The sequence below is a fragment of the Mixophyes fleayi genome, chromosome 10 (assembly GCF_038048845.1).
Source record: "Mixophyes fleayi isolate aMixFle1 chromosome 10, aMixFle1.hap1, whole genome shotgun sequence".
NCBI classification, from domain to species: Eukaryota; Metazoa; Chordata; class Amphibia; order Anura; family Limnodynastidae; genus Mixophyes; species Mixophyes fleayi.
Window position 1 is genome coordinate 100,070,722 of NC_134411.1, and position 26,814 is coordinate 100,097,535.

A 26,814-nucleotide genomic window follows, 5' to 3' on the forward strand; every position below is an offset into this window, starting at 1 on the left:
AATAAACTGTATACAAGCCTCACATTCCTCCCCCCACGCGTTTTGCTCTCTGCAGCCGTCCAAACCTCACTGGCTTATTCTATTACATTAGTGCATAAGAGTCTTACTGATATAACCTGGTTACATAACATACATGGCTATAGGAAAATATATAAACACCAACGTATGATGTGGTAGTAAATATTACACAGGACAATACTGTATGTGATAAGGCTATTACAAGTCACTGAGAGTTCCACGATCATATAATAGTAGTATGTGACTCCTTATAATACATACCCTGTGATGATGTAAGCACTGTGTGTTTATAAATGCTGATGCAACACAATTTACAGTATACGATCAAAGCATGAAAATGACAAATATAGATAATGTATAAGACTGAACAAATCACAGATCTGTTACATTTAAGTTTAAAAAACATAGTTTATTTGTACACACACGGTTTCTGCAAATTAGAATTTTTCAACAGATTAATAAAAGACATGTGCAAATCAAGTGACATTTATTCATCGGGGGTGGAGACTGGATATTGCAAATCCTTCTAGAAGCACAAACGTTCTATAAAGATTAAGAAAATAAATAATTGGAAAAGCTAAACAACCCCTTTCAATTTTTAATGATTTTTAAACTCATTTGTGCTGCTAATTACTTCCAACCCAAGTTTATGTAATACACCATTAATGTAGCTTATTTACTATATATCTTACTCTTCAGTCTGACTCCAGGCACCTGTTTCGTGGGAGGTTTACGTTGATTGAAACACAAAATATAAAAATACTTCAATTAAACTCCATATAAAAAAATATTTGTGTGTCTTGGAAACAGATAAATGGTCGCTGTATAGTGATTTATATGAGTGTATAATAATATTCTGTATTTGCACCTGACAACATTTTTAGTTAGCCTTTAAAAAGGCATGAGGAATGGACATGGAATGAACTCTCTTAGAAATGTGGCAGCACTCGGCAAGCAACTATTGAATGATTTCCTGTGTAAATAAAGCTGTGGGCTGACGACCAACGAAAGCCTGCGTGAGCAGCTCATTCTTTATTGTAACCTAACAAAATACATTGTTTTAGCTGTAGCTCCACAGGAAAACAGACGGAGGTTTCTAACCAAGCAGAATTACTATATTTACAGGTAAATGTTATATGGACAGAAGTAAGCGGTGTTGGGGTCCGAATTATGTACAAAGAGCAACACGCGCAATGTTAAGACAAACAGGGTGATTGAAATTCCCGTTAAAATATTGTTTCTACTTTGTACAATGTGTAATATAACATCCACCCCTATAGGAAAAATTAGAGCGTTTACATTTTATATAAAAAGGGGATATATTGATTCATAAATTAAAATATTGTAGAAGGAAATCAATGGACTAGTGCGAGAATAATCGAGAGTAGCGGCTCAGTCAATCATTATAAAATGACATAAGGCAGTATGTGGCCCCCGAGGAGCAGGACCTGCCCCCTGGGAGCCCTGAAGACAGTGAGTTCGGTCTCTGCTGGTGAGAAAGTTCTGGGCGCTCGCTGACGTTAGCATTTAAAAGAGGCTTGTACCTTCCTCCCCTTGAGTGGCTGCGGGGGTCGGAAGTTGTTGACCATATGGATCCTCTCTTCTTCCTCCTCTCCGCTGAAGAGAAGCGTTTTCCTGAATCGTTCCATCTGGGTAAACGGGGAGAGGCTGTAAGTGAACTCGTCATTACCGTCACAAGACAGTAAAGGCTTAAAGGACCCATAAAACCTTATAAAAATATCAAAGACCTAATTGTAACATTGAAAAATAGAAACTTCGAACGTAAATATAAAATGCAAACTTTTTTGGAACTTGTCAAAACTGAAGATTATTTGAGTTGAACCTTTGATCTGGAGTCGAAACATTTAAAAACAAAAAAAATAAAGTTTAAATCTTTTAGATACAGTGGCGGATAGATAGACCGTAGTATTTAGGAGGTAAACCTTTCTAGTCTAGAGGAGGTATTCCGGGCACCTGTAATCCATCTCTGTTAAGTAAAGAGGTAAGAGCTTCGTAATTAACAATGTAATTCATTTAACTATCGTTCTTGGTTCAGTAATAACTTAGTTATCTCAGCATAATATTAAGTTTATATTCTTGGAAGCAAAGGTAAGAACAGGATTGGGTCAATATGAAGCAGCACCTACGTACAGCGAAGCACCGAGCCCCTTATCCAAGTATAGGCCCGATGCCCCAAAAATCTAATGGTGTCACACAGGACAGCGAATGGCGGCTTGCCATTGTATTTATCTATTGGCACCAAGTCCAGCTCTGCTCCCACCACTGGGAGTGACTCTCTTTCTCTGTAAGTGATTATCTCTACAAGATATTGGACATTGATTGTTGCCTTTTCTCTCCTCTCCCGCTGGGAATTTGCAGAAGGAGATCAGGGAGTAAAGAGAGCGCAGAGCGGGTGTCCGGGTGTGCGGATGGGGTCACGCCCCACCGTCCCTGTAAAAGAGGTGTCGCTGAGCAAGTCACAGCCGTACTGTACACAGACCGCCCTGAATGTACACCGTGACGTTCCACCCACAAACCATTTACACATTCGCTTAGTAATAGTTTGTTCCTCTCACCTGTACAATCTAAAGGCAAACAAGAGATTGCAGTTTAGTTTATTAATCAAATAGCAATAAGGTCCAAAGTTTAATTATCCATTTTCTGGAGCTGTTGTATAACTGTCCGAACAGACTAATACATTAATATCTCAGCCTGTGAATGTTGGTGCCAGAGGAGATCTAAGGCTCTCAGCTGCCTGTCCATCCCCTAATATCTGTTACACCGACCTCTCCTTGCCCAGCGCTGTTCTCGCTCTCTGCATCGGGGCGGCGGTCACGTGAGCGCATGCCAGGGCAGTGTCAGAGCAACCTGGGGGTATCCTGATTGAGCCTTGTGAACCAGTTCCTGCATGACTTGACCATTCCTGTTCTCCTGCATTGGTGTCTCCATCTTGGCTCGCTGACTACCCTCTGCTTTAGCGCTAACCGTTTGTGTCACAGACCTGGGCTGTCCTGACCCTGATTCCGCCTGCCGCTCTCGTACTCCGCTGCCAGATTGTGTACCAGACCCCGGCAAGGCCCAACTACTCTTTCATTACCTTCCATTGGTCATCTGTTCTCCCTCTTCCACAGTGCTACATCTAGAGGCAGACTAGTGGACCGCAACCTGCGTACCCCCTACAGTAAAGCCCATCCCGCCTTGCGGCAGTTCTTGGTGAAAACTGGCGGCTCGTTAGACTCCGCACCACTGGCCGGCCAGCGCAAGTCTTGGTTGGCACAAGAATCCCATTTCATCTACTACACTATCAGAGAGCAGTGATTATAGTGTGGTGAACTTATTAGGATATATGTGTGATCCGGTTTGTAAAATCAGCATTTTGGCATCTGGATTTAAAATAGCATGTTTTTTAAAGGCTAAAGCGGACCGGTCTTACCTTTTTAACACATCACTGACAATGCAGCCTATTATATTCTCTAGGAACCAGTGACATCACTGAGAGTGCAGCCTATCCAGTCACTAGGAACCAGTGACATCACTGAGAATGCAGCCTATCCAGTCACTGGGAACCAGTGACATCACTGAGAATGCAGCCTATCCAGTCACTGGGAACCAGTGACATCACTGAGAGTGCAGCCTATTCAGTCACTAGGAACCAGTGACATCACTGAGAGTGCAGCCTATCTGGTCACTAGGAACCAGTGACATCACTGAGTGCAGCCTATCCAGTCACTAGGAACCAGTGACATCACTGAGAGTGCAGCCTATCCAGTCACTAGGAACCAGTGACATCACTGAGAGTGCAGCCTATCCAGTCACTAGGAACCAGTGACATCACTGAGAATGCAGCCTATCCAGTCACTGGGAACCAGTGACATCACTGAGAGTGCAGCCTATTCAGTCACTAGGAACCAGTGACATCACTGAGAGTGCAGCCTATCCGGTCACTAGGAACCAGTGACATCACTGAGAGTGCAGCCTATCCAGTCACTAGGAGCCAGTGACATCACTGAGAGTGCAGTCTATCCAGTCACTAGGAACCAGTGACATCACTGAGAGTGCAGCCTATCCATTCACTAGGGACCAGTGACATCACTGAGAGTGCAGCCTATCCAGTCACTAGGAACCAGTGACATCACTGAGAGTGCAGCCTATCCAGTCATTAGGAGCCAGTGACATCACTGAGAGTGCAGCCTATTCAGTCACTAGGAACCAGTGACATCACTGTACATTGACGTTTCTGTGGCTAAATAGGGTTGTAAACCACTTATTTTCAGCCCCTGATCTGCCTTTTCCTCTAGCACCTTTTACCTTTTGATACATTTTAAGATTTCCATTAAAAAGTGTCAGTAAAATATTGTCAGTATTTTGTATAAAATGACCGACTGAAAATATTTCCAAGGTTTGGCAACCCTGCCCTAAGGTCAGACACAGAACTAACTGTATGTCACGCTGACCTGTTTTTCTGAAACCTTAATGGGCTCCTTCAGCACAATCCACGTCACGCTCTCATTGAGGGGCGGTGTGGTGAGAGAACCGGGGTACGTCCAGTATTCAAGGCTTGACGGCAGTAGGCATTTTGGGTTGAAGTCATTGAACTGCGCTTTGGTTCCCTGGAAGAGAAACATACGTCAGGGGTGAATATCTAATCGCTGCCAGACAAATATCAGAACACAGAATACTGCTCCCTGTACTGTACAGCAAACAGGAGATAACACATCCACCCACACCGTCATCCAAAAAACACATTATGTTAGCAATTAATTTGTGATTACTGCAAGGACTCGGCAATTAGTCAGCGCTTCCGTAAGCAGTAGCCGGGGGTGATAAGGTTCACAGCAAAGAAACAAGTTGCTTTGTCTCATTTATCCTAGTCCTAGATAACACTGCCTCTTGTTATTGTTTTAGGTAATAGACATGAATATGTTGTGTATATGTGATATTTATATATCTAACTGCCCACGTACCACTTAGGGTGTTGACACAAATGACCAATAAAGATCAAATAAGATTTGCAAACTGTATACAAAGTTGCTTGTACAGTCGTCCAGATTTCTGCCACTCGTCGGTGGAACAACCGGACCGATCGGTGTAATCAGAATTTGGTCATTTAGTTTCTTGTACAGAATTCGTTGAACTTGGTCATTGTGTCTGTGTCTATTTTGGAAACCAGCCCTTACATTAGACATGTTCTACGCCTGAACAAAATGTACCTTTTTTCCAAGAATAAAAAAAAAAATCACCCAGTATAATTATATATTCCGTCGTCTTTCAATCCATGACTTGTGCTTTATTTAGTTTTATTGCAAGAAAACAAAACAAACTTAAACATTGGAGCAGTTAAAATGTGTTTTAAAGAAAGAGAATAGTTAAAATATGTTTGGTAAATATGTCTCCAGTTTATTCTGGACATTTAATTCTAAGTGTTCTGTGTTTTAGTCTAAACAGGACTGAAGGACACAGTGACTGTAAAACCTATCTATGATTTTGATAAATAAACCTTGGAGAATTCAAAGATTGTCTATAAAATCTTACAGCCACGTCCAGTACGAGACATTCAGAGTTATGTAATTAAAGAAAAAATAGGGACATTCACTGACATTGAACATAGGTGTAAATTGGTCTGACTAGTCCGACAGAGGTCAGAACGGGGGATGTTCGTAAATCGGTCTTGAATTACTGCAGAGGAGGAAATCCTCTGTGGATCAATTATAAAACTGGCTCAGTATTCTTCATACTAAGGTTACATTCTATATATACCCCTGTTCGATCATGTGATAGACATTATCCTTTGTTTTATAAAGCACCTGCATATGACGTATCGCTGTATGCTGAGTGGATCATGATACAAACAATTCCCATTAAAGGGGATAGTTAACAATGTGTTTCAGAAAGACGGATAAACGCTCCCATATATGACCAGAAACCTACAGGAAGAAATACTAATATAAACACAAAGACCTATTGGTCAGACAATATCTATACTGGAAAGCACAATGTGTACATCACAAAGGTTCTGCCATGAAAGGACTATATTTAGGATTGGATATAGAGAGGGTAACGTTAGTCTCATTACTGTGAAATCTGATCCACAACAGGTATAGAAAATGTACAATATAATACTCACATATTATGAGTTATCTTATCTATGTCTAAAACCTCCACCTGGAGAACTGAAAATGATTGTACAAGGACAATAGATGGATGACTAAACAACTGGTTATATATAGGAATGGCCACATGTAAATATCTCTCATTGATGAGGGATATAATGGTTTAAGTTTCCCCCGTGAAATATGACGACGTTCTGGAATAATCAGTTTTACTTCTGTGCAGAGAAACTAGCAGCTTTATTAAGAGCAGGTCTAAGGCTGACTGTGGCTGAGCAGCTCTCCTCTAAGTGTAGCCAAGTATTGGATATACCGGCGCTCCTGGCAAATGCCAGATTCCAGAGACTGCCGGACAGTGGCCCGATTATGTTTTGTAATACGTATTGAATTATAAGGACCTGCAAATCCTTCAAGTTAGTTTTCATCAATTCCCTGAGCTACCATTATTCTCCTATAATTGGTAATATATCTCTATGCCAATATCTTGTATGGTTATTAATTTCCGGACCTCTCCAGAGATCGGCAGGATATGGGCTGTACCGGATGCCGCTTACACCTGGGTTTGAGGTGCTGCTCATGAGTCCTAACAAGTGCTACAGAATTATAAATCTCAACATTCTTTGTAAATGTCAAAATCAGATACACCCCAAATCATGTGATCCGTATTTGCTGTGACTGTTGGGAGGGGCATAGGCAAACTGAGGGGAGTTTCCTAGTGCCTGGAAACTCCCCTCCAAGCCTGTGGCACTGTATAATTGAGGTGGGTGGACCCTGCTCTCGCTTCACACTGCGCCGCTCGAAAAGAGAGAGTTGTGTGCACCTAACAGTAGTGCACGCAGCATTGCCCATGTATATTATGGGGATAGGGAGAGTTGGAGAGCAGCCAAGTACTGTCTAATATTATAGCCACGCCCCCATGCATGCTGGTCACACCCACTGGTGGCGTGGTGTGGAAACCCCCCTCTGCAAATCCTGCGTTTGCCCCTGAGGGGGTAGGCAAAAACACTTTTTGGGTACAGGGGGGTTTAATCTGGGGGATTAGGGGCTGCTAACTGGTACAGGCTGATTCTGGCCTTTACTTTTGGCATCTCGGGGCCAGCCTATCGCTAGAGCTCCACCTGGTGATGTCACAGTACCATGTGACAGGTTCCCTTCATGAGTGTGGTTATGGTTTAGACGCACTGGGGCTCAGTCATTAACATTGAATTTAGCTACAATAATTGCATTAAATCATTCTTCCCAACCGTCCCAATTTAGGCAGGAGAACTCCCACTCTAATGGATCGTCAGGACTTTTGTCCCAAATGACAGAATGTTGGGAGGTGCGTCCTGGGGAGCCGTGATCAACTGGGATACATTTGGGGGAAGGTTAGTGGAGGAGCGAAGGGGGAGATCTAGCGCTAAGCGCATCCCGGGTGGAAGTGGCACGCCCACAACATGACATGGCCACACCCCCTGTGTGAGGTGACCACGCCCCTTACGGATGGGACGTTGTTATGTTCAGATTCTCATACATAGAATGTTGGATGATACGATTATTCCAGAGCAACCAATGAGACACTTGCTTTCGGTGGCGGTCTTGCCCTTGTTGCAGGGGTGCTATGAGCCTGGTGTTGAGGGGGGGGCTGTTGCTACCTTTATTAACTATTTTAGGATCTGACAGGCAGTGCAATGTTCTTTGGTGTGTGTTACACACAGGAAGTCTGGTATGCATAGGAGAAATATCTCCACACACTCAGAACCTTAACAGAAATACCTTCCATTCTAACGCTCCCGAATCATTTGTGTATATATGTATATATATGTATGTATGTATATGTACATATTGGCAGGGTATATTATAATAATGTATCTTTTCATTTCCTCTATTAAAGTCTATATTTTCTTACTGCTAGTGCTGGTCTGTTCAATTGTTAAACAACTGTGGATTTTATATATATATATATATACATACATACATACATAATAAATATATGTTACTAGTAGTAAAGGGTTGTAAAGGGTATGTTGTATATTAGGATAAAGAAAAAACGTTGAGCAGTTTTAATATCTGTCTTGTGTTGTTCAGGATCTCCGTTAGATCACCAATTATATTCCAGAGATGCATGCTTTGCTAGCTAAATATTATATTATATTATATATAACAGTACAGTAGAGGGCGGACAGCGTTGGATTACAGTCTGGAACGCTACGTAACCACAATCCATAAAGACTATAATAAGATAAACGAGAGATTCACTTACTTTAAATCTGACCATATACAACGCATCTGTCAATCTGTCCAGTCCCGGGTGCTTTTCACCAGTCTGGAAGTAAATAAAGCAAAAACAAATCGATGGCATCTTATAAAATATTTGATTGCATTAAATCTGTTGAGACTGTGAGTAAATTAAATTCACTACAGGAATATTATTACAAATTGCTGAAAACGTCTCCGGTCAGTAGCTGGAAATAATGTCAATGTGTATGAATTATATATAACTTTAGATGCAAATAGCTGACAGCTTTTTTGTGGATAGAATTTTGCATAAACATCGGACTGTTTTTGTTGTTGGAGCCGCAGTTGTTTGACTGATGGAGATATCAGGAAGGGCTGTACGATAGGGGACGACCACCCAGGGCGCTGAAGGGGCGCAGTTTAGGAATGTTTACGGATCTAACAGGGGCACTATTACCGCTGACCACATACACCAGCCCTGGCCATCCCATGGTTCTCCAGGTGTTGTGAAACTACAAGTCCCAGCCTAGTTTGCCAGTAGATAGCCAGCCGAAAGCTGGCAGGGTATGCTGGGACTTGTAGTTTCACAACACCTGGACAGCCACAGGTTGGTCAAGCCTGACCTAAGCAGCTGAATGTGGTCACTGCCCATCTGCCTCTACCCCCCTTCTGACGGCCTCCGCACAGACGCAAATTGGGAACGGTAATCTTTCACCCTGGCTGCTCTTTGCGGCCAGAGAGGTCTATAATCACCTCACTGTCTTCAGTGTGTATGAGAACCTTAGGTCACTAAAATGCTAACTTCAATTGTTGTGTTTGGAATCTTGATAACAGGCAGAGCCTCATGTCTAAAAGCATAAAACATTAAATAAAATCATTATGGTATTTAGAACTCTGTATTGTATTGCTTTGAACCTTTTAATTCTTAATTTTCAGTGAGGGGCATGGCTGCTATTAATATTCATTTTCTCTCCAATCGTGCTGTGTGGTCTCTGATCTAAATGTTGGACTATAATGTAACAAGCACTGAACTGTTATATAATCCTGTTGCCTTTAACAAGGAGAGTGTATATGTCCCAGGCTATTGGGAGATCTGAGTGTTGATACACTTTGCAGACTGATTACAGGACCCTGATCACCAGGATTTGGTTACACAATAGTCACTGTATATTGTACACATAGTGTATGCACCTTCTCCTAAACACTGTATCTACAGATGATCTGTTAGTGTAGGTGCTAATTATGCCTAATGGAAGACACTTCTATGCTCTGTTAACCATCTTTATGTGTTTTCTAAAGTCATAAAGACTTTTTAATACCTTGTGTAGCCGTAGAACTTGCAAACTACTAATTTACTACATTGTTTTTGAAGAAAAAGTAATTGTGATCTATGAACTTTTGTAGTATTACTGTTCTCTGTCGTTTTTACTTCCTCAATCACCTAGTGCTTGGAACAGCCGGTGTCGTCCTACTAATCTGTGTAATTAAAGAAGCTTCTTTAACCTGGTACCCTCTGTAGTAACTCCCTGACCTTGAGAAGCACGATTTATATCCTGCCAAAGTGTCTCTATAAAGAGTTTATATTGCACATTAAAGTACACTAATAACATATTTTCACCTGGCTCTAACGAGTTTCCGGCAGTAATTTGGTTCCACAAGGACATATATTCATTGTATGTAATAAATCTGTACTCACTTCGAAGAAGACTCCGATCACCACCAGCCCGTCCGCGGCTGCCGCGGCCTCCGCGAACGTGGGGTACAGTTTTGCGTTCCAGTGAACCAGGTGCAGCTGTAATTGTAATAGAATCATACAAAGAACTTTGACATAAAGAGAATAATTGTAAACCATTGTTTCTAGTTATTACACACATTAAATCCAGCGTAGGGTGTGCTTCTATTTTTATATTATTATTTATAATTTAGAGGTGTGTATAGGCGCTCTTAACCAGCCGTAACAACTAAATTCTTGACATAAGTTCAGGGACGGGAAGCAGAGTTTAGGGGAGACTTCTAGTAAGACTTTACCCTAGAGTAGGGGTCAGGGAACTTTTTTACTTTTTACCCCCATATATATTTAGATACGCCGACGTTACCCCCTTGATTTGCAAGGAAGGAAATCATATATTATTAATTATTGGAATTAAACATTTTAATGAATCTATTCAAAATGTCTTTGAAAGCTTCAATTTCAAAACTTCAGGTTTTGGAGAAATGATGTTGCTTCATTTTTGATACGAGAGCATCAATATTGGGGCATTTTGATGTCAGAGCAATTTAGATACAGTCTTCAGCATCCAATCGATTTCTCTGCTTTGTTTATATGTTCGTTAGAGTGGAAAATCCTTGTTCGCAAAGGTAGGTTGTTGCAAAAGGCGGCAACTTTTTGACTGCCTCCTCATGTGCTATTTTGAATGTCTTTGCAGCTGTTGACATCCAAAAATATGACAGATCTGCTTTGTCTTCAAATGCAATACGTGCTTTATTATTGCATCGAAGCTCAAGAAGTGCCTCTGCCAACCCTTGAGGCTTTTCTGGTACAACAGCAATTTCACATTTAAAGGGGTCTGCAATCCAACTGACAGCATGTGACTCGGCAGCATTACCCCCAGGATTTTCATTTTTACCCCATTTGGGGTAATTTGCCCCTGTTCCCTGACCACTGCCCTACAGCATGCCTCTGGATTTTGAAAGGACCATTATTGGGGATCATGGACCTTTCCAGCCCAATTTTCCCACATGGGCCGCAGTATCCCATCATCAGAACATGAGCGACACGCTTTTAGTACTGCAATTGTGTCATGTGACAATGTTTCAAAGTTAAAGGTCCGTAGACCTTGTCCGGCTAACTGGCTGATTGCCCAATGTCTACACATAGATAGCACAACCTACCTCACAGGGGTACGACTTCCCGTCCACGGTATGCTCTGACCCTTCTTGGCACTTCGTTCCCCAGTGAAAGTGGAACTGCTTGAGCCGGTAGGATTCACTGAGTGGTCCCCCGGTGATCACTGGAAGAGGAAAGTCCATTTATGCTGATTATTTATAATGCAACTGAGGCAAAACACAGTTGTTGTTTTTTTTTTGTGTTTGCGCCATGCGTCGGCCATTTGTATACACTCAAGAATCAGGCCCTGCCCACTTGTGTCATATGACTCAATTTTGAAATAATTCCATAAAGAAATATATAGAGCGTAAGGTCAAGTTTTTAGGTTCGCTGTTGTCTTTAATGCTGAGCTGTGTTCTGATACAGAATGAGAACATTCTATATGACTCCGCCCTCGTGCATGACATCACAGTGTTGGGTGGAGCTAAATATGTAAATCCACACGCATGCCTATGATGAATACAAACAACAGAAGCAACGAGTTGACACAATAGCTGAATATAGATTGCACCCAAAGGAAATAAATTATAATTCCAAAAAATGCAGAATTTAGCAGAATCTATGGTTATATTATATATGCCAAAAAAATAACCATAACCTAAATATTTAGAAATCAATATAGGTCTGATCTGTACATTAAGGGACACATTTCTCAAATAATGTAAAAAACTTTATTTTATTTAACTGTAATAGAGACAAATGTGAAATTGATTTACCTTTTGAACAATATACATGAAAAATGAGATGGGATTATCCTTGGTTTGTAGTGAATCAAAACATTTGAAACACAGAAAATGATTTTGTGAAAGAGCCTCTTACAGAAAACAAAACACTCATTAAGAGCGTCCCTACAATGTCAGATATTCTATATTGTACCTGACTGTGGTGCAGGGAGAATACTCAGTTAATACACCCAGTAATTATTTTAATCCCGTTACAGAATGAGAATCAGCTCCATCTCCCTCAGTCCGTCCCTTTTATGCCACCTTCATAATCAGTTTATTCCTCACAATCCGCCCCATCAGCAAATATTTGTCCTCCCAGATCCACGGTGAATGTAATCTGTGTCCATGGTGCAGAACATCACCGGAACATGTGATTAGAACTTGGTGAAGTATTTGTTGGATGTGAGTGGACACTGTGTCCGGATGTAACAGTTAGCAGCCACAATGTATCAGACAGGTTCCCGGTTACTAAACAGTCAACCTCTCATATCCTGACCTGGGTTTAGTAAAAGGATCTACGGTGGCCAGACTTCAGGGGCAGGTATGGGGGATTGTAGCCAAGGATCAGCTGCTAAGGACAGCTCTGGAATATAAGGGCAGAGTCCCTGATGATGCAGTAATCTGAGCGATCCGTTCCGCATCCTTTACTGATCTTTTAGTTTAATTCAGTGATGGGCGCTTCAAGAGACCTACTGCAATGCTGAGGCCAACCAAGAGGCTACGTGTCCCTTGAAATACACCCTAGATATTGCCCCACCAGATCAGTATCTTGAAAGGTCCGTTCCAGAGAGCTCAATGTGACCTGACAAGGGTCCTGGGACCAGAGGATGGAAGAGTTGGAGTAGGGATGGTGGGATGGAGGCACAGACATCTTTAAAGGGCCTTTTAATAAAAGTGGAACTCTAGGAAGACACTTACACTCCTCGGGCCAGGCTGGGCTGGGGGTCAGGAGGGTATTTGGTCCCCGGGCCGGTCCTATAGTGGGCTACCTTGGTCTGCGCGGTCCTATAGTGGGCTACCTTGGTCTGCGTCACTGGGCCTCCTGCATTTTTCCCCTTTAAAATGTTCCTGATAGGCTGCCTTAGTCGAGTCTTGCCCCCCCCCCCCCCCGGCTAAAATTTGCCAGCCCTCCCCTGTACACTCCCCTCCCTCCTCATTCCAAACAGTAAAACCACGGGGTCCTCGCCCCTCTCAGTTTAGTAGAAACCTGCCACTGGGCACACAATGGCATTGGTGATCTTCTCCCAAACCCTAAGCACGGTGCTACATCCTGGGTGAAGGGGTTTAGCATGAAAAATTAGTGTTTCCCTGGAGTTCCTCTCTCTAAATTGTTACACTCACAAATATAAATGTAAATGCTCTGAAGAGATAAGGTATGACGCCGATATGTTACATACAACCACACACAACTTTCTGATGTAATAAGTCATAAAATTGATTTATATCACATCCACAGGACATGAAACGAGCAGCCTGTGAGTGTTACCTGTTTGGTCGTCGTTGTCGTCAAACTCCACCATGACGGAGTGGCCGTTGTTGGACAGATTGATGGAGGTGCACTGGTCGTATGACACCACCAGCGGCTGGAGGCTGGGGTTGAACACGGCCTGGCTAGCGACGATATCAATGGGAGACTGGCGATTCCCCTGGGCGATGGGGAAATAGCGGTGCCATTCGGAGGGACCTGGGGGGACAAGCACAAAGAAGGGACGATAATTAAACGTTGTATGTGACAATTCATGCCCTCATATTGGACGAGCACCATAAATAACAGCACCTCCGTTACAGGGCTAACCGGTACCTTGGTTGTTGTGTCTTACAGAGCCCCAACATCACTGCACCCTCAGAAGACAAACAGAATGTGAATACTTATTTATTGAAACAGTACACATGAATAACCAATCAGATACTAGCATTCAGTCCTCTGGCTACACTAGGGTGCTCAAAGCTGGCATCTGATTGGTAGCTTACTTAATGAAATAGTACAAGCTGTACACATGTAGAACCAATCAAATGCAAGCTTTTAGCAGCCTAGTGTCATCAGAATACGGAATCTGATTGGTTCCCCATGTGTACAGCTTGTACTATTTCAATAAACAAGCAACCAATCAGATACTAGCAGTCAGTACTCTGGCTACACTAGGCTGATAAAAGCTGATATTTGATTGGTTGCTGTGGGTTACAGAATAAAATTGCTCTTTACACCATGCCACCTATTAAGCCATTTAGTGTCCACAGAGTATATTATTTGTTGGTGAAAGTTCACTCATTAAAAATGAAATAATCCCCCTCACCTACAATGTTCAGCCTCCATCCCCTCCCCTTATGTTATATTACACTTATGATTTATTGCTTGTAATTATTGTGTTTGTATATTGGAAAAAGAACAGATCAATATTGTACTATTTAGGATCAATTATTTTGTAATAGATGATTATCCGTTCATCCATCACCAGCATCTGCCAAAGACACAAATACAGGTCGAATCTAATCTAACAGAATTTGGATGCGGCTTACATTGAATTAGTTACATTTATCATTTAGAGGCATTTGCAGGTTATAGAGGAGTTCCACCTTCTGAAAAACATGTTAAAATAAATTTACCATCCCCTAGTTGAATGATGGGGGTTCCTGTTGTACCCCCCTTCCTCTGTGTCGAGCATCTGCTGATAAAATTGACTGGCATCATCCTCTCACCAATAGTAAATATTGGGCTTGTAATGTATGTTTTAGGGCTAAACTTTTTGTTTTGCAAAGATTTAACTTTTGATACTAAGTAAATTGACTTCCGCTTTTAATCTTACTTTTTCCCTTTCAAAATTGTGATAAGTTGTATCGCTCATTTTTGAGCCTTTAATTTTGCCAACATTCAAAGAATATAAATTACATTTTATAGCTGCTTCAATATTGCAAAACACTTCATCAGGGGTGTGTAAAACATAACATAGAAGCAAGGTCTGGACAGCAGATGAGGGGTAGAAGAGAGATATCTGGAGAGCAGGACAATTTACATATATCTGTTACATAACCGGAGTATAACCAGGGTGTGTACTAGCGTGAGCTGGTTGTCACCTTTACAATACAGCTTCGGCTGCATTCTTTGCAGGAGAAAGTTTTACTAGATTAAGCAAAAATATATAAATCACCCATTGTATGTTACAGAGGGAGCTGGGTCATTCTCCTGCAATATAATCCTCTCCTGTGTAAATGGAAACAACAGCAAAAGAAAACCTATTTAGTCCTGACCCCTGCGTATCATGTATCACTCAGGGGACTAACATGACTGTATCCCATATACTCTATACATCTCTATTTCTTCACTGAAATTTCACGGTTTGTTATTGGCAACAGGAGGCAGCCATGTTGCTTCAGTGTAGACCTCCAATGAGGCAGCATGTTAGCTGTTATACAAACCAAAGTCAGGGGCAAACGCAGGATTTGTAGAGGAGGGGTTTCCCCACCACGCCGCCAGTGGGCGTGACCAGCATGCATGGGGGCGTGGCTATAATTTTAGACAGTGCTTGGCTGCTCTCCAACTCTCCCTATCCCCATAATATACAGGGGCAATGCTGCGTGCACTACTGTTAGGTGCAGCTCTCCCTTTTCAAGCAGAGCCGTGTGAAGTGGGAGCAGGGTCCAGCCACCTCAATTATACAGTGCCTCAGGCTTGGAGGGGGATTTCCAGGCACTAGGAAACCCCCTCCCCCCCCCCTCAGTTTGCCTATGAAAGTAGATATAACACTCTTTAATCTAAAGCCAACAATTTGTGCTGCCCACACATGGTGCAATATTAAACTGAGTAATTACGCCGGGTCTGGGCTCCAAGCAATCGATATACTTGATCGAACTCTGATCGTTTTGGAATTAATTTGGGGAAAAGCAGAACATTATTTGATGAACAAGCCCCACTGTGTTTTGTATTGTTTGACTTCTACATGTAGAACGGGGCAAAGTATTGTGATCTACAGGCGCCTAGACCAGAGGTGTCATCTGTGAACGGGGGATCTGTAGTCCACTAAATCTGTGTTTGGGGTCTCCTGTCCGATATATCATGTATTCTATGGGGAGCCACCTCTACTGGGGGTAACAGACACTTGAGGTCCTAGCTGAGAAATACATTTAGAGCACAGCTCACCTACACACTGGACAAGGTCATGATGCCGTATATGGGGTCAGTTTGCATATTATGGTGTTTTAGTGACTTGCAGATCAGCAAGTTCTGTGGACACCATAAATATTTACCTATATACGGAGCAGCCTGAGCTGAACGGGTCATTATGCTGGAACTGTGTTTGTCTCATAAACAGTATCTGGCTTTTGGCCGTTTTTTGTTTTTGTTTCTTCTTTTACTCAAAAACCATTACACGGAGGGGTTATAAAAGGTAAACCAGCCCCACCCAGAACCCTACAGTAACCTTCACCTAGAGGTGCCCAAATTCTGTCCACAAACCACATTTTTAGGATTTCTTGCCTGTGTATGATTAATCTATTTGGATTGGTCAGTAATAATCCCACCTGTTTCTACACACAGACATCCTGAAAACATGGCCTGTTGGTAGCTCTTGAGGTCTAGTTTTGACCCCTCTGCCCTAACCCTTCCCTACAGGTCATCGTCACAAAGTGAGAACAAAACAAAACAAAAAAAAACCCTATGCTGACCCTAACCCCAAACTGTAAGTGAAATCTTGGCTCTAACCCTAAAAATTATTAAAATTATATTATAGGTAATTGACCAATTTGTTCGGACGCTGACTGGTCATGCCAATTGGCTAGGAGTGCCAACTTCTGTTGCATGCACGCAGTTGGGGAATAATGACTTTTTACAGAAGTGACACCCACCTAGCGAGCAACTACTTGTGTGCCAACTGAGGCTGGTGGGGGGGGGGGGGGGGCTATTTAGGGAAAAGTTTACTAAAGTGCGCATCCTCTTCAACCACTATGGCTTTGACATTAAAATTCACCTTGGGCACACTAACATTATCAGACATTTACTAAGAGACATAAGTAATGCTGATTGGTTTGGTTGAGCACTTCTAGAATCAGGTCAATAAAACTGTATTTATAAATCGGTGATCTTCCCCCTTTAGACTCAGCAGTTATATGAAGCTTACTGCCGCTGGTCAGATCTTCTGGGCTGCAGCAAGAGCCGCAAAGATCTCATCTTGGGGCTGGATTATAAGTGATTTATTTCATACTGTGCAGCTAATGACTTTTATAGCCACCAGCTGCCTATGGAGCCTAGAACAGCGATCATATCTGTCTTACTTATGAAGGCCAAAGTCCCTTCTCCATGACAGATTATCGGAGGTAGAACTTTCCCTCGTCCACCTCTAGAATCCCCCGTAATAGACTGAGGGGCGCTATTAACTGCAGGGGGGAGTGAATACATGGCGAGCGCAGGCCTGGAGCAAGGAAGCGGTTTATAATACGGGACATCTGCCCATCACATCACATTACATTCTCTGTTTAATCTCCACTTAAACGCTTATTCATATTTAATGGAAATTTAATGAATTTCACTCTAGGTCATAGAGGCAACACATCTAACTTGCCTGCTGATGTGGAACTACAAGTCCCAGCAAATGTGCTGGTGCCGTACCTCGTCTACACCGGTAATGTAGGGCTCATTACCCAAAAATGTATAGACAATCCCCGAAACCTTGACATTTTTCCATAGTCAAATGGAACAGAGCACTAAGGACCAAAATATCATGAAAAATAGAAGATTAATTAAACTTTTTTATATCCATGAATAACTTGTGAATAAACTTCATACTTGACTGTCGTTTAAAAATCAGCTCTCAAACAGCTTAACCAAATGTTTAAGAATAGTGACTCCTTTATACGTGGGAGAAGAAAAACTTTCTGATTAAATGCAAATTATAAGATCACATGACCTTTATCATCAAACATGTCACAAGTACCAATTATAAGCTGTTCAGCAACACCGAAACGTGTACTCTAAGATTTCTCATTTATCATAAAGATTATCATTTAATCTCACTTTAATGCTCTCATCCTGTTCCTCATAGCGTTGTATCATAAATACATAGTGATAAGGTCAAATGCATAAAAATGCTCACAGATCATGTTAGAATATTGCAGCTCATCCTATAGAAGGCACTTATTGCATAATTGTGTGTACAGGTGCTTATTTATATTAGAGTTTATTTTATCTACCTTTACAGACTATGAACAAACCTGGGGGCTTGTGACTGTCTCCCATTCCCCTGCATTGTCATATTTGGACACACCATGCCATAATTAAGTCATATTTGCCCTTTGCCACTAGCCTACGCCCCAAGCCAATGTATCATGAGCACATCATCACATGTCAGTAAGATTAACAGGAGGGCTCGTCCAGGGGGGTGACTGGGGAAATCCCTCCCACTTTCCTACATCACCACCTGACTTCTGCTTGGAGCTGATCCTAAAATGTTCATGTGAACGAACTTTGTGTAAAAATGTTTCCCCACAGACCTTTGTTCAGCCGCCATAATATAAATTCTTAGTGAATAATGCACCAATCACATCCAACATATCTGCCCATAATCCATATTTTCAGCGCCCAATAGGGACGTAGCCTGGTGGAAAATGAACAATGTCTCACCTAAGAGAGTAGTGGTTTTGTCACGTGGTTTTGGGCGGATCAGGGGTGTGGCCAATTTTGACGCAAATTTCCAATCGCAAATGTTTACAGGCATTTGTCCAGCATTATTTTCACACAGCAAATTAATACCTCTAGTTATGGTCGTATGCAGGTCTACATCCCTCACTGTCCTGCACATATCGCTCAATCATTTCTACTAGACTGTTACATCTTCTTCATACATTGTTATATACATCTATGCATGCTTTAGATATCTCTCTCTCTCCATCTCTATACATTATATTATATAATATATATATATATATATATATATATAGATATCTCAAACAAATCATTTTAATATTCCACACAATAAACTTTTCCCCATCTCCATAACCACAGACTACATATATGACGTGGTATATTATAGACATACAACTTACACTGAACCGCACACACACTGCAGATGAATGGAGATAAGAACTATTGATAGGAAAAATGAGGGAGACAGACTAAAAGGAATAAAAACAGATACTAAAAGTTCAATTTACAAATAAATAAATTCTCTATTACCAAAAATAAAAGCTACATTTACACCAGGTACAATGTCTCTGTAAAGTATATCTGGATAATATATTACCAAAGCCACAGGAAACATTGTAAGTAAATCACTTTTACCAAAGATAAATCTTAATCATTAGATGATGTTATATTTTACCCAAACAATCAAAACTTATGAAAACTGCTAATTGTACACTCGCCTCCTTTACAATTGTAGCGCATCATGCAGATCACAAGGTTATAAATAATAAATATATAATGAACCAGGAACCAAGTGGAATAAAAGCAAATTTATGTTGCAAATAGGGAAAGATGGTAAAAATGCATGAAAACTACTGCGCACTTTGGATGCATTTTAGTGATGTTACATAAATCGTTTTCCACGTATCGCACTTTTGCCAAATCAACTACCGCGCTGGTCGCCCGCACTAACTGACACATGGGAAATAGTTTTCTAAGTGTTCTAAACTGTTAAATGCTGAGATACAACTTTAGAACTCAATGGAGGGAGTAGCAACATTTAATTCTTATCTGAACAATTTCCTGCATTCATTAATGCGGATAGGTGTCAGAGTCCTGAATCCTAGACACTAAACCTTTAGAGGATTAGATTTCCCAAAAAAAAAGCAAAAATGTTCTGGGGAAAAGGGGAAATATTAGTTCCACTGAAAAAAAATTAACAACAAAAAAACAATACTATAGTAAAAGAAAGTATAATGTAGCACTATAATAAGAGGGAGACAGTGCACAGGATCTCTAGCACAGAAGCAGCACTGGTCTGTAGGAATGATTATGCACTAAGAGGGGGATGCACAGACTGCAGCAAGCTGACGAGCAGCCACAGATCTGCTCCCACAGATGGAAACTGAATGAAGAGCTGCTCTGAGGAATGTGTAAGCTGCCAGGACCGAGCTGGGGAAGAAAGAAGAGATTAACAGGTATTACCGTCCTCCTCTCCGTATCCCCAGCAGTGCTGGCCGGTCATTGTCACAGGCTGCAGTGAGGACTGGATGTCAGTCAGCAGAGAATCAGCCTCTGAGGTTTATACCTGCTGCCTTTATACCACACTCACACACAGTACCTGTCATCAGTCTATTAAAGGGACAGTATGGAGGAGGAGGGGTGGATGGGGGGGGCTCAGCTGATCACAGGAGGGACACAGGCACTGCCCAATCTTGACCCACCTCTCCTCCCATTAGGGTGTAGCAGCTGCAGAATAGGACCGGTGTCAGGATTCTGCTGCAACTCTCCATGCAATTTATGAATGAATTTATAATTGCAACTTTGCTAGTACATTATAGTCTTAAAACTTTGATTTGGTGCCTATTATGGAGGAAGTGAGATTACTGGGGCAATAATCCTCTTCAAGTCTTGTAGGCTGTTTAGTGAAAAGTGGTTTAGTACAGTTCTGTACAGAATGGGGCTCAGCCACCACTTAAAAAAAGAGGCACAGTGCAAATGGCATGATCCCTCTAGTATCGCATGACAGATCCGGTCAGGGGCTGGCTGGCAAATTGTAGGCTGCGGGGGGGGGGGGGGGGGGGTGCAAGACTCAGCACAACAGCCTATTAGGAACATTTTAAAGGGAAAAAAATGCAGTTAGCTCCAAGACCCAGTCCAAGATGCGACACCCCCCCCCCCCCCCAATCTTCATCCTTGATTCATAAGGCAATAGGGGCGTCTTGCTAGGAATCTATTTTTTGCACCATATTTTGGATTGATGGGTATTGCAGAGACCTGCAAAATTGCAACAGATATTTTGCTATGTGCCGGAGATATTTAAATGAGCCACAAGTGGATGGAGACCAGAAAACCAGGAAGGTGAGATGCAAATTATAACCCAAGCTCACATTTAAAGCTGCATTACCCCTAATGCTAAATATGACCTACTTTCCCCCTGTTGGAGTCCCGGGGGCTGCAACGTGGACTTGTTTCCCCATGGCCCTGTGGTTCCTCTCAGAATAATGGCTGAAACCGCGGCGCTGTGGAGGAGGGACGGTGAGTGCTGGGGACCAATCAGGAGCCGCAAGACAGAATAATGGCTGAAACCGCGGCGCTGTAGAGGAGGGACGGTGAGTGCTGGGGACCAATCAGAAGCCGCCAGACAGCCGTTTTAAAATGGCGAACTTAAATTTTGCGTCAGTTACGAGGTAATGCAGCTGTAAGCACCGTGAGACCAATGAACTTGAAATAACAAAATGTATAAATATAATTCTTGCTTAAATCTATAAATATGACTTGTTGATGTGTTTATTTAAAATGCTATCCAACCGGGATAATATAACCCGTACTGTAAATTATAAGAATATTAGAAGTCACTGCGGAGTTCTGTGACCAATTCTTAGCAGACCAATCAAATAGGCAGTTTGTTGAGGCCCGCATGGCGTTATGGAAAACCTTTCCGCCAGCCCTTCTGGTAAGCAGGCGGACTGGTTTCGAACCACTTTTTAGGAATTACCGGTTTCCCCGAAAAATATGTTTTTTTCTCGGGGAACCGGTACCCCCCCCAGATGATTTCACTATCACTTGTATCCTGATTAATACTGCAGTATGTGTTTTATACTTCTAACATTTTTACTGTTTTATCATTTTTAGTATTTACTGGATGGCATTAATGCATCCATATTAGATAGAATTATCTGGCTATTGTCATGTTCATTATTGCTTTGTAACTATTTCTTGCTGTTTTATTTTCCTGTATCACCATATGTTATTGATTTATTCCTTTTACCCTGTTCAGTTTATTTCATTTTAGATTGTTACTGTAGCAAGAGCCAGATTAGTGACCTCTCTGTCATTCCTGTCCTGTTTAATTGTTCTACATGGAAACTCCTATCCAGGGTCTGATGAAAGGGTTCAGGCCGCCCTAGACTAATACGCTCACTGGGCGTGATCCATCAAGACGCATACTGAGCGCAATATGCGTTTGTTTTAAAAGACGCATAAATCAGGTATACAAGGGAAGTCCGGGCGGAGAGATAATTTAGGTACAAAAATATGAATGATTGTTCTAAACTTATTTGTATTAATTAGACGTAGAGATTTCAAGCTCATCCCTCATTTTTCAAACTGATCCCTCAAGGAGAGTTGGGTCCAGCATGAACATTCAACAGGGCGGCCATAGTTGTTATGGGCAGAACTGGCTATGTCATTCGAATTTACCATTGGGGGAGTCCTAGTGCCTGGAAACCCCCCTCCAAGCCTGGGGCACTGTATAATTGAGCTGGCTGGACCCTGCTCCCGCTTCACACGGCTCTGCTTGTAAAGGGAGAGCTGCATGCACCTAACAGTAGTGCATGCAGCATTGCCCATGTATATTATGGGGATAGGAAAAGTTGGAGAGCAGCCAAGCACTGTCTAATATTATAGCAACGCCCCCATGCATGCTGGTCACGCCCATTGGTGGCGTGGTGTGGAAACCCCCCTCTACAAATCCTGCGTTTACCCCTTCGGTTATACATAATTAGCATCACTTCTGTATTCTAAACTTAATCTACACTGCTATATACAATATATTTTTTCTTTTTTAATTTTCATGGATGTTTCATATCATATATGTTGCATAATTTGCCACCCAATACTATATTGCATCATTTAAAACTTTATTTGGCAATGAAAGGGTTACAGACTAGTGTATAGGGATAATACACTAAATAACCTCTGCATAGTCTCTGGATAGCACAGTGGGAAGAGCCATCAATACTCTATATATGTGCAGTACATTGTACTATACAACCACTCTCTTGTTTGGATAACGAAACAAAGGGTATTTAGGAAACTATTCTGCTGGATAAACAAGAGTGTTGATCATTAACACGTTTACCTTCCTATTCTCTCATCTATGCTGTCTCTTTAGCCAATTACAGAAATGTGCCTTTGTTTAGGGCAGAGAATTAATAACAATAACTGAGGCACTGTAAGTATTCTGGAGAACAATGGATGCATAAAACATAACGTTTGTGTTACTGTGGGCCTGGATTTGCAGATAGTGTAAGCTTTAAATCCAGGCTTCTGAGTAACTAATTCCTTTACCCCAATTTACCAGGTTTTGAGCAGGGTTTAGTTTTGTGTTGATCTTTCTAGAAATGCCCAGTAATTGCCTTGACTCATTCTGTTCACACACAAGAAAAACAAAACATAGGTCCCTGTATATTCCCACTGAATAACATGAGTGGGGCTGTCCCTGATGGGGACAATCAAAACATCAACAAATAACACCCTAGTGGCCGCAATATTTTGGGGGGGGAAATTGCAAAAATTTTATGTGGTGACTTTTGAGCAAAGCTTCCCCCAGACCGGGTGCAGTGTTGTTTTGTTGTTTTATTTGTTTGGGGTCTTTTTAACTCTTTTTTACTTTTTTTTCTTTCAAGATTCAAAGTCCCTTTTCAGCATCTTTAAAGATCTGCGTATAAACTGGTTTAAATTAGAATTAGCCGGTTAATTATCTGAAAATTCAGTAGTGACAGCAACACCCATATAATAATAGACTCCGCTAAGCTTAAAGTTCAGCCATCACCTCCACGCCATTTCTTGTCATGAACCAATCCCTGAGGCAATAAGTAAGGGTCATTAGTTCCTGGTGCACTGAAAATTGGTTCAGTCAATGAAATGGCTGCATCTACGGTCTGCAGGGAACTAACACACGTGGATTCTGGTCAGAGCCTTGATAAATTAGATTTATGGAGCCTTGATACGGCCAATTCCACCATGAAACGCGGTTTGTGCTCAGTTTTGACGCAGTTTCACTCATCCATGCATGAGAAGTACTATGACTCGTGTATATACTGGTGGGAAGTTCATATAATTTAGCGTTCGCACACCAGTGTCCTAACGGCAGAGGACGGCGCAGCGAAGAGACAGACCTGAGATCCTGGGAGGGTCCTGATTTGGCAAATTCCTTTAGGATGTATGTACTTATTAAAGTCTAAACTCCAGGCTAACTAGAGAACTAATGGGTAATCAATTGATGAAAGGTCCATTTTAGTTTTATCACCTCAATCACGGCCATAAGTACGATATTTTATTTTATATTTTTTTATTATTTTTTTTTTTTAATTGCCGTTTCTCATGGCTATAAAAAAATGACTTAAATTCCGGCATTTATCAAAATAATAAACCCGCAGACACTTAATCAGCTGTCCAGCGTATATCAGAGCGTACAAGCAGACTCGCACTTGTGCAATAGAACTTGGAAATCTAGATTTGGACTTTCAGTTTCTCTAATTTAAAAAAAACCCATACATTAAAATTATTTATTATTTAATTAACATATTACATTCTTTTCTTATATTTCATATTTTTAAACAATATTATTATTATTATCCTTGATTTATAAGGCGCATGCTTCGTTCCAAGAATAACGCATTTCTCTAAAACGTTTGCTCTGTTCACTTCCCCCTGATGGCGCTAACAGAAGAGGTGTCGCAGCGGTACTTGTACATACGCACAAATTTGGTATTAACCCCTTAGGTGTATGTAGGGTGGTGGTCTTTACCAGGAATAGTGTCCTATCTCCTTTAGTATATGGACCCCATTTCTCCCTTGCTTTTTGTTGTAAATAGAATTAGGGACAAATTAACACACAGAGGTGTCATTAAGTCTGTAGAAGTGATGTGGTTTTTACTGGTGTGAGACTCAAATTCAAATCTATTTCCTATTATATGCAAACACTTACAAAGACATCCAGGAGAATATCTACTTACAGGTGTGAGAGAGGTGTTAAATGCCTTCACCTGTGATAACGAATCAATATATATAGATCTCAGATCATTTGACCTTTAGAGATTAACAAAAAAATAGTGTATGTACTTTCTTAAATTATTAAAGGAGAAACCCTTAAATTAGACATTAATCCAAAATATTACCTACCCGATGTTGGGAGTTCCACCCAATCCGGTGTTTCTAACCCTACTTGCTCTACGTCAGGTTTTCTATTTAAGTAGCGCACATAACAGCCTTCTGGCAGCGGCGAGAGAGATAACCGCTAAACAGCGGCAGATAAATGGGGGGACCCAATCAGATCAGGTTAAACACTGGACCCCAAGTAATATACATGATTCATGTTTCATTTATGGAACTTCATCCAAAAAAGAATTGTTCTTAATTATTTTATTTCAAAGTTGTATCACTATTCCCGTAAGTTTACATCCTGAGTATATAAGTACGTTTATCTGCGCATATTAATGTGCTTCCTATATTATGCGCCTATACTGGTAAAGAACTATCATTTTGTTAGTAATGGCTGAGTGCCACTTACCACCGTAACGTAAAAATATGGTCATTTTGCACAGCTAAAAAGACTCTGGGCTCCCGTCAATTTGAGAACACCTTAAAATATACTCAGGGAAAGGCAGTGGTAGATGAGTACAATTGTGAATGGATGTAGACCGGGAGGAAGGTCTAAGAAAGTTGTATTATTTGCGAGCGGTCAGGAGCTGGTGTAAATAGCAGATGATGATTGTCCGCTTGCGATTGGCTGTTTGCAACTGATCCGCTTACGCCGATTGGTGACTTTGGGATATATTATGCTTTTTAAGTAAATGTTTAAGCAAAACTTTTGTTCTTTCCCTGTACATGAGACTGGGCTGTTTCTGCTGTATTAGAGAGACTTAAGCAGTTGTATTGAATGTGTTTATTGCAAATAAAGCCTGTGGTCAAGTGGATGTAAGACTGTGACGTATGCCTGACGTAGACTAGGTACATGCGCTACTGTTGCCGACCAGCAAACATCCGAAGATAGTCGCGGCTTTGTATTCAGTTGCAATTGCAGCATTGAAAATATGCGCTAACTTAAAGTAACCAATCAGCAGTGAGCTTCCATCAGTTTAGTGCAAGTTGTATAATAAAAGCAAATGTTTGATTGGCCGCAGATTCGACGAATACATCTCTATTTCAGATTTATATTTGGCGAGGTTGTTGTGAGTATCAACAAAATAAATGTCTTCTTCAAATAAAACAAAATAGTGACTTTTTTCTTTGAATAAGGGTGGACTAGAAACAGTAAATGTTTATTTTCTCGAAAAACAAAAATACTACTATATATTTATCCAGCTGTTGTGGAACCGCAGATCCCAGCACACATGGTTAGCAGGGCATGCTGATACTTGTTGTTCCACAACTGCTGGCGAACCACGGGTTGCTGAAGCCTGTTTTGCGCTACTACTGAGACGTGCAGAGGACCTAAAATAAGGAAGCTCAGTAGTGTGTCACTGTGTGGGTTAAACTTTAGCTCAGTGTTATTTAAACACAAGTTCAGGTAATTCACATGTAGTAAAACTGACAGAAAGAGGCAATCTGTAAAATTTATTTCATGTTTATATCAAACTTGTTTGTTGTAAGTTGCTTACTATAGACAAACCCCCTCCCAAATAATGACCTTGGCGACTCCACCTTAACATGTTTGGTCATAAATTGTGCATATTTCTACTGTATAGTGTTGCAGTTGTCACTCACAATAGCTGCAGACCTGGCTGGTCATTAAGGTCGTTTCCCTGCGTTCCACCAACCAAATCTGCAAACATCACACAAATATATGTACCTACCAACTTTTAGTTTTTGGTTTTTTTTACAATCGGGACAGAGTGCGTGTGCTGCTGCTTTGTGGAGTAGAGGGTGGCACGGTCAGTCTACTCAGGGCCTGGGCACGGTGCGTTAGGTCATGCCCCTCCCCTGGCAGGGTGTCCAGGACTGCGAACTGTTGGGCCACCTCAC

The 26,814-nt window shown here is 41.4% G+C and overlaps 2 protein-coding genes across 3 annotated transcripts in view; one reads left to right on the forward strand and one right to left on the reverse strand.

The window, feature by feature from the left end:
- Nucleotides 1-406: 406 nt before the first annotated feature.
- Nucleotides 407-20,181, reverse strand: CA7 (carbonic anhydrase 7). Its single transcript, XM_075189292.1, has 7 exons — nt 20,050-20,181; nt 13,441-13,638; nt 11,235-11,353; nt 10,039-10,134; nt 8,368-8,430; nt 4,473-4,628; nt 407-1,667 (listed from the first exon to the last, which is right to left on the reverse strand). The coding sequence occupies exons 1-7, from the start codon at nt 20,087-20,089 to the stop codon at nt 1,539-1,541; spliced, it is 801 nt and encodes a 266-aa protein (XP_075045393.1). The 5' UTR covers nt 20,090-20,181; the 3' UTR covers nt 407-1,538.
- Nucleotides 20,182-21,035: 854 nt separating this feature from the next.
- MVD (mevalonate diphosphate decarboxylase) overlaps nt 21,036-26,814 on the forward strand; it is a 37,731-nt gene continuing 31,952 nt past the window's right edge. Inside the window, exon 1 of one of the 2 annotated variants that reach the window (XM_075189290.1) lies at nt 21,036-21,102. The gene's annotated coding sequence lies outside the window, so the exon portion shown is untranslated. Of the gene's footprint in view, nt 21,103-22,069; nt 22,092-26,814 lie in introns of those variants that run through there. The other variant, XM_075189289.1, reaches the window with a different exon arrangement.